The 8,858-nt window shown below is 43.6% G+C and overlaps 1 protein-coding gene across 1 annotated transcript in view; it reads right to left on the bottom strand.

Moving 5' to 3' along the window:
- KIAA2012 (KIAA2012 ortholog) overlaps positions 1–8,858 on the bottom strand; it is a 129,622-nt gene that overhangs the window by 11,389 nt on the left and 109,375 nt on the right. Inside the window, exons 16-19 of the mRNA XM_032754924.2 lie at positions 6,724–6,814; positions 4,471–4,636; positions 3,303–3,417; positions 1,081–1,400 (exon numbers count right to left, since the gene is read on the bottom strand). Coding sequence (XP_032610815.1) covers positions 1,081–1,400; positions 3,303–3,417; positions 4,471–4,636; positions 6,724–6,814 — 692 coding nt within the window. The remainder of the gene's footprint in view (positions 1–1,080; positions 1,401–3,302; positions 3,418–4,470; positions 4,637–6,723; positions 6,815–8,858) is intronic.

Below are 8,858 nucleotides of genomic sequence, written 5' to 3' on the forward strand. Positions count from 1 at the left end.
TTCTTTTTTTTTTTTTTGTTTGGTTAGAGATAGAGTCTTGTTCTGTTGCTCAGGCTGGAGTGTAGTGGCATAGTCATAGCTCACTGCAGCCTCAAACTCCTGATCTCAAGCAATGCTCCTGCCTTGGCCTCCCAAAGTGCTGGGTTTACAGGCATGCGCCACTGCATCCAGCCTAATTGCAGCAATTTTCAAGGGTAATATTTCCTTACACTCAGTTTTTCTCCTTAGACCTCCACGTTAGAAGCAAGGTCCCTGGAACAAAGTGACTCTTACATCTTGTGGTTTTTTTTTTTTTTTTTGACGGAGTCTCTCTCTGTCACCCAGGTTGGAGTGTAGTGGCGTGATCTCGGCTCACTGCAACCTCTGCCTCCCGGGTTCAAGCAATTCTCCTGCCTCAGCCTCCCAAGTAGCTGGGATTACAGGCGTGCACCACCATGCCTGGCTAATTTTTGTATTTTTAGTAGAGACGGGGTTTCCCTATGTTGGCCAGGCTGGTCTTGAACTCCTGATCTTGTGATCCACCCTCCTCAGCTTCCCAAAGTGCTGGGATTACAGGCGTGAACTACCATGCCTGGCCCAAAAGCACCTTGTAAAAGCAGGTATATGTGTACAAGCTGCCTCTCTCTGTTCCAGCTGTATACCACAGAAACGCAGATTAGGAAAGCAGGAATTTCCACAGCCTTTGGGAGGCAAATGATAGATGAGCCCTAGCGTAAGTCAAGGAAATATGCTGGGCTCTGACAGCCAGTACCCACCTTTCCCTGTAACCATGAGTCCTGCACTCCTCAGAGATGGGTGCTGTGATCATTTCCTGTTCTTTAAAGGGTGGATACTTGCCCTGGCAATGTGGGGGCCTCACAGAATACATCATCACTTCAGAGGGGCTTTGCTACCCCTGCATCTTTGATCAGGTCTGGCTTCTTACTAGGGTCAGAAGGCACCAAAATAGAACAATAAGACCATTAGGTGGTCGAGCTGTTTTAGTAAGTGCAGTATAATTAGGGGCAGCTTTCCCACCTCTGCAGTCATGCCAAGTGAGAACAGAACTTCCTCTGTCAAGCTGAGGACATCAGACCCTACCTTGGAAGGGTCCTCACAGCTTCTCTCTTCTTTAGATTCCATGTTGCCAGTGACAGTTGCAATCTGGGAGGGTGATGATCTTCCATCTAGAGAAACTTGGCTCTCCTGGGCATCATATTTGGGAGAAAGCCAAGAGTCCTCTACAAAGGAGTCTGAGGCAAAGGAACCTCTATTTGAGGTGTCTTCTGTTTCATCATAGTTGACATCAGGCCCACTCAGCTCTGCCGCTATCTCCAGATTTCTTTCCTTCTGTGTCCTTTTCCTTTGGGGTCTTGTTTTTTTTTCTAATTTTTTTTTAGCCTTTGAGTCCTTTGACTTTCCTGGGGGAGAACAATTGGGGATAGAGATATAGCTGAGTTAACTTAATGTGATCACTAGACATCATTTTTAGTAACTTTTTTTTTTTTTTTTGAGACAGGGTCTTGCTCTGTCGCCCAAGCTGGAGTGCAGTGGCATGATCATGGCTCACTGCAGCCTCGAACTCCTGGGCTTGTGATCCTCCCACCTTGGCTTCCTGAGTAGCTGGGACTGCAGGCACACCACCACGTCTGGCTAATTTTTGCATTTTTTGTAGAAACAGGGTTTTGCCATGTTGCCCAGGCTAGTCTCAAATCCCTGAGCTCAAGCAATCCGCCCACCTCAGCCTCCCAAAGTGATGGGATTACAGGTGTGAGCCACCGTGCTGGGCCCCTTTTCAGTAACTTTTAAAAGTTAGCATGCAATGGAATCACCTGGGGTGCAGATTCCTGAGCCCCAGCCCCAGAATCTGGTTCAGTGGGAATCTGCATTGTAACAAACACCCCAAGTGTTTTGGGAAGTGTAGTTCACACACCACCGTTTGAGAAACTACCTTATCCTCTTTGGATCAACTGTCATTCAGCAGTCTTGCTATTAAATAAGTTCTATTTCAGCCGGGCGTGGTGGCTCACGCCTGTAATCCCAGCACTTTGGGAGGCTGAGGCGGGCAGATCACGAAGTTAGGAGTTTGAAACCAGTTTGGCCAATATGGTGAAACCCTGTCTCTACTAAAAATACAAAAATTAGCTGGGCATGGTGGTGGGTGCCTATAATCCCAGCTACTCAGGAGGCTGAGGCAGAAGAATTACTTGAACCCAGGAGGCGGAGGTTGCAGTGAGCCAAGATCGTGCCACTGCACTCCAGCCTGGGTGACAGAGCGAGACTCCATCTCAAAAAAAAAAAAGGTTATATTTCACTCTGACTTATGGTGGGGACAGGACTGTCCAGAGGGTAGGCTTGTACACACAGCTGGAAAGTCATGCCTTGAGAGTCTGGCTTGAGGTTGCAGCTTTGTAACCTGGCAAAGTTCAGCCTTCCATACTCTAAGGACCCTTCCTTCGCTTCACCTTTGGTGGGGGCACCACAAGTATTTCCTTTGCCTAATTCCGCCAATGCTACCCAAGTCATGGGCTACAAAAATGTAAATTCAGCAAGAGATGAACAAGCAAATCTCAAAAACAGGTTTCACTCAGGAGTGTATCCATTGTTGTCCTTTCTGACAGCACTGGATTTGTTTGGAGGGTCTTCTGAATCATGTGGGCAGTAAAGGATGGGTGTAAGTTTTAGGCTAAAGAAAGTGTTCAGAAGCAAAGGAATCTGAGCTCCTGGTCAGGCTCAACATAGGGAACCAAGACAGAAACCGTAGCTTGGAGGATCATTCAACACTTGTGGCGTCCTTCCCCTTCCCAAATGCTCTCACTACCCAATACTCTGATTATGTGATATAGTTATTATTTTATGGAGGCAGTGGCAATAGGATCTGTTGGGAGTCAAACAGGAAAGGACAAGCCCTGGGTCTACCACTTTACTGTCCGATCTACTTGATATTATGTAAGTCACCCAACCTTGCTCAGCCTCAGTTGCTACATGAATATAATAACACTTCCTTCATGGAGATGTTGTGAGGATTTAATGAGATCACATATACAGAGTCCTAACAGAGTAGGTATTCAGTAAATAGGTGCTGTTATTATTATAATTTCCTTTCTTGGTGATCACAGGCTTCTAGGCTCCCCGTTTTCCTGTCTCTCTGTCTATTAAGACACTGATATGACGTAAGGCTGCAACACCATCTTGGCTATAGTAGTCAAGGAGACTCAAAACAGAGAGTTTGTCCGGTAGGATCCATGCTAATTATCCATACCACCTCCCGACCCCTAACAGAAGTCTTCTCCAGGTTGTTACTTGCGGGCACACTCTCTTACCAATGGCAGCCTCTGCTTCCCCGTAGACCTTTCCTTCTCTCTCCCTTTTGGGTCCTTTGGCTTTGTCTTTCTTGGATCTTTTCTTTCTCTTGGACTTGTCAATCAAATCCCTCTCCTAAAGGTGAAAAATCAAGGAAGGGGACCATGATATGTATAGGAAATGACAAAATCCATCCAAGAAGATTATGTTGAACAAGGTGACAGACTGGCTTAGAATGGAATTTGTGTGGGTTCCAGGTAAAGCAGAAGAGTGAATCTTAGAGAATGCAGAGCCGATGGGGAGATTCAAGATTCAGCCTTTGATGTAAAACTGCTAGGAATAATTTCATAAGAGGAAAGAGGAAGAAAAAACACTTATGGTCTGCCTCCTTTCTTAGATTCTAAATCATGATCTACAGAGCTGGATCAAAGGGAAACAGTTTTCACCTTTGATAGACTGGCGTTGCCATGATTAATGGTTAACTATTCTAAATCAAAGCCAGCTTTATTCACTGCAGAATTATTTGCTAACTTTCAGGAAACCTCAGGCAGATGACCACAACTATGTCAGTCTTCACCTTTCCCCATGGGCTAGAACAACACAGTGGTTCCTCTTAAGAGAGGATGGCAGAATGGGGTTGTGACTACCCACTCAGTACCTTTGTGGGAATTAGAAATGGGGCCGGGTGCAATGGCTCACGCCTGTAATCTCAGCAATTTGGGAAGCTGAGGCAGGTGGATCACCTGAGGTCAGGAGTTCGAGACCAGCCTGGCCAACATGGTGAAACCCCGGCTGTACTGAAAAAATACAAAAATTAGCTGGGAGTGGTGTCACATGCCTGTAATCCCAGCTACTCAGGAGGCTGAGGCAGGAGAATCACTTGAACCTGGGAGGTGGATGTTGCAGTACGCCGAAACCACGCCACTGCACTCCAGCCTGAGCAACACAGTGAGACTGTGTCTCAAAAAAAAAAAAAAGGAATTAGAAATGATGTTCCATCCTTCAGGAGGATGCAGCCCAATGTGGCTGTGCAGGGCTTGGGAAGCAGACCACAGGCTGGACCTCAGTGACCCCCTCATCCCTTTATCAGGTGCCCTCATATAGTGAGCAATCTATACAACTGTACATGGTATCCTTGATGAGATCCAAGTAGAGCTTTCAGACAAGCTTTTAGGGGTTTACACTTACATGACTGATGCTGGCTGATGTCTTCTGGCTAAACAGTCTTGGTTCAGCCTTCCCTTCTCTTTCTCTTGGAAGAAGAGATGGATACACAGCGCTCAACCTCTCGGGTGACTCAGGCCCGTATCCCAGAAGTCCTCTGTGTAGGTGGTGTACAGCATAATCTCTGCCCCTTTGAAAAGAGCAAACCAACAGGACCAAACTAAAGAAAAACTCTGGTGGAAAGAAAGGGGGCAAGTAAGCCAACATCGAGCACCTGTTCTCTGCAGGCACTGTGCCTGACATTTGACATACTTAGTCAACTCTTTTTCTCTGCATATCCCATGGTAAGGAAGATTAGAAAGATTGGTCTTCACTTTCGGGGTTTCCTCAGAATCAATCCTAAAATTTAGAGAGTGGGATAAATCATTTGCTCTTTGGGGTTGCATATTTATGCTTTTAATTGAATGGCATAGAATTATTTAACTGAAATTTCTTCTATCAAAGGATTAGCTGGAAAAAGAAAGTGACCTTTAAGAAAGATTGTGTTAGGAACATGTAACTATCAATTCATTCCTTTATGCCCTCTGAATTCTTTTCTTTTTTTTTTTTTTTTTTTGAGACGGAGTCTCGCTCTGTCACCCAGGCTGGAGTTGCAATGGTGCGATCTGGGCTCACTGCAACCTCCACCTCCCGGGTTCTAGTGATTCTCCTGCCTCAGCCTCCTGAATAGCTGGGATTACAGGTGCCCGCCACCATGTCCGGCTAATTTTTGTATTTTAGTAGAGATGGGGTTTCACCATGTTAGTCAGGCTGGTCTCAAACTCCTGACCTTAGATGATCCACTAGCCTCAGCCTCCCAAAGTGCTGGGATTACAGGCATGAGCCACCATGCCAGGCTACATGCCCTCTGAATTCTATCCTTGATCAAATTCAGCCACTAAAAGGTCATGTGCTGTGTTGGTTTTATCCATTGTAGGATTGCTGTCACTCACTGTTTACCCTGAGGATAACTGACTTATGCCCTCTGGGTAAAAAGGGCACTGAAAAGCAGCCACGTGGATTGCAGCAATATCAGTTACTGTGTGCCTGCTCTGTGCCAGGTCTGGTTCTGGGCATTTTATTTTATTTTTTTTAGCTAAATGAATATTCTCTTTACTGTGCTCTGCTAGCACAGGGCCTTACTGTAGAAACTTGAGAAATATTTGTTGAATGAGGTGAATGGAATTTCCTGTAAATATATGAGGCTTTAAATCATTCAATGTCACTCTATAAAAGCCTATACGAGAAGTCTCCTTTAGAATTTAGTGCTTGGAAAACCTTTAATTTCCCTGAGGAATAGGTATGCTGCAAATGAGAACCACAAACCTGATCGTTTTGCTTTTTTTTCAGAAATCTCTATGTCAGGAATCCCTCTGTCAAGCCTGAAATTAAGTCACAAAGGCTATGATGACTTTTGTGAAAAGTTCGTGTTTTTTTCTCCTGATTTAAAAAAAATGTGTGTTTTTTGGTGGGGGTGGTTGTCATAAGCATTTAAAATACATTGTGAGAAAAGATCAGGTATAGAATTCTAAAAATGGTGTTCCTCTGGTGGCTGTCTCATTCATCCAAGTGCCTTTCCCCCTTTATTGCTGGGGAACATGAAAGCTTATTGACCCAGGAGGGAATCCTTACATCCCTGGGCAGGTGACAGCAGGTTCTCAAGTCATCGAGGTTTTTGTGAAGTCACAATAGGCTGTAGTTCCAGATGGTGGCAGAGAGGCCACACCAGCTGCCACTACCAAAGTAGCTTAAGTCAAAACAGTACGCCTGACTGGCCAGGCTCACAGTAAGCACGTAAGTACAGTACACAGGAAGCACTCAATATGGGCTAGCAATTATTATTAATATTGGTGTTAAGATTATTAGCATTATTTATTTTACTCAGAGCTGACTGAATGCTGAGGGGAGAAACCCAGGTTGAAGTGATAGATTTCAGCTTTCTAAGCATCTCTGTAGATCTCAGATTGGACAAATGGAAAGAGCTGTTCCCACAGAGTTAGAGTTAATTTCACTCTTTACGCAACCAGCCAAATAAATATGATTTAGGTAGGAAACACATCACAATATAATCATCCCCAAGAATCTTTGTTTGTTAGACAACCATTTAATTTTGGCTGTTAGAGTACACTGTCAGCTGAGAACTCCCATGCCTGTCTGAAAAAAAAAAAACAAACTAAATCAATTAAAAATACAAACAAAAGCAGAGAAACCCATGTTATTATAACTTTGAACACTTACACCTTTTGCACAATATCTGCTTCTGGGGTCTGGATGTGCTCAGTCCGGGAAGCCCTGAGAGAGTCAAGGGTCATACTCCTTGGCTCTGGGTCTGTGAAAACAGAATATCCATCAATAAAGGACAACAGGCAGTTATCCTAGGAGGAGATCAGACATAGAAAAACATCTACCTGGTGAGTAGCCAAAGGCATGCAAATTAGAACAATGACGTATGCTATACCCAGAAAATTAGCAAATACTTCAGAAACCAAGGCTGACACATGGCAAGTGACATTAAAATTAGTATTAAAATATCCTTTGGGAAAGTGGTATGACAGTATGTATCAGCAATCAGAAAAACGTTCTAGCCTTTGATCAGGAATCTCACTCCTGGTATTTATCATAAGGAAAGAATTCAAAAGAAGAAACAAGCTTTTTGTACCAACTTACTTCTTATTACATTATTATTTTTTTTTTTTGAGATGGAGTCTCGCTCTGTTGCCCAGGCTGGAGTGCAGTGGCATGATCTCGGGTCAGTGCAACCTCTGCCTCCTGGGTTCAAGTGATTCTCCTACCTCAGCCTCCCGAGTAGCTGGAACTACAGGTGTGTGCCACCACACCCAGCTAATTTTTATATTTTTAGTAGAGATAGGGTTTCACCATATTGGCCAGGCTGGTCTTGAATTCCTGACCCCATGATCCACCCACCTCGGCCTCCCAAAGTGCTGGGATTACAGGTGTGAGCCACTGTGCCCAGCCAACATTACTATTAATAATGAAAAATTAGAAACAGCTCAACAAGGGAGACTGGGGAAGTAATTTATGATACATTAACTTCACATTTAAAATTATGGTTAAAAAGATAAATAAGCAATATGGAAAATATGATATGACAAGTACAAATATAAACTACAGAATAGTGTGTTAGAACTCTATAAAATCTGGACGGATACAAACTAGAAAACAGAAAAAGGAAATAATAGATAAAATTGGGAGGTTTAGGTGTGTTTATATTTTTTCTTAAAGGTTATAACATTGAAAAGCAAGTTGATTTTTAAAAACAAATGTTACGCTCACGCCTGTAATCTCAGCACTTTGGGAGGCCAAGGCAGGCCGATCACCTGGGATCGAGAGTTGGAGACTGGCCTGGCTAACATGGTGAAACTCCATCTCTACTAAAAATACAAAATTAGCTGGGTGTGGTGGTGCATGCCTGTAATCCCTGCTAATCGGGAGGCTGAGGCAGGAGAATAGCTTGAACCTGGGAGGTGGAGGTTGCAGTGAGCCCAGATAGCACTACTGCACTCCAGCTTGGGTGACAGAGACTCTGTCTCAATAAATAAATAAATAAATAAATAAATAAATAAAATAAAATAAAATAAAATTTAAAAAAACCCCAAAAAACCCCCCAAAAAACAAATGTTAACTTTTTTTTTTGAGACAGAGTCTTGCTCTGTTGCCCTGCCTGGAGTGCAGTGGCATAATCCTGGATAACTGCAACCTCAGCTTCTTGGGCTCAATCAATCCTCCCCACCTCAGTCTCGCAAGTGGCCAGGACCACAGGTGTGCACCACTATACTCGGCTAATTTTTTCTATTTTTCGTATAGACGGGGTCTTACTATGTTGCCTAGGCTGGTCTCGAACTTCTGGGCTCAAGCAATCTGCCCCCCTCAGCCTCCATAAGTGCTGGGATCACAGGCATGAGGCACCATGCCTGGCCAAAAAAACAAATGTTATCTTATGAGGATATGAGGAAGGGTTATACAGGCCACACAGCTAGGGCTCTTTGCTGGGTGCTCTGAAGACCATGTTGGGCTACTCTTTTAGAATGAAGAGTCTCCAGACCAAGACTTCATATTGGACTAGTCTACATCTATTTTAGTTACTTTAAATAATTTTTTGATTATGGAAGATACATTTTATTGCAGAAGAATTGGAAAACACAAAAAATTCATAAAGAAGAAGAAACAAAACCCTCACAGTCAACTCATAACTATTAGAATGACTAAAATTAAAGACTGACTATACTGAGGTTTGACAAGGATGTGGAGGAACTGGAACTCTCATCTACTGCTGTTTGGAATGTAAAATGGTACAACCACTAAGGAAAATAATTTGGCAGTTTTTTAAAAAGTTAAATATATACCTGCTGTAC

Source organism: Hylobates moloch, unplaced genomic scaffold, assembly GCF_009828535.3.
Source record: "Hylobates moloch isolate HMO894 unplaced genomic scaffold, HMol_V3 SCAFFOLD_1, whole genome shotgun sequence".
NCBI lineage: Eukaryota > Metazoa > Chordata > Mammalia > Primates > Hylobatidae > Hylobates > Hylobates moloch.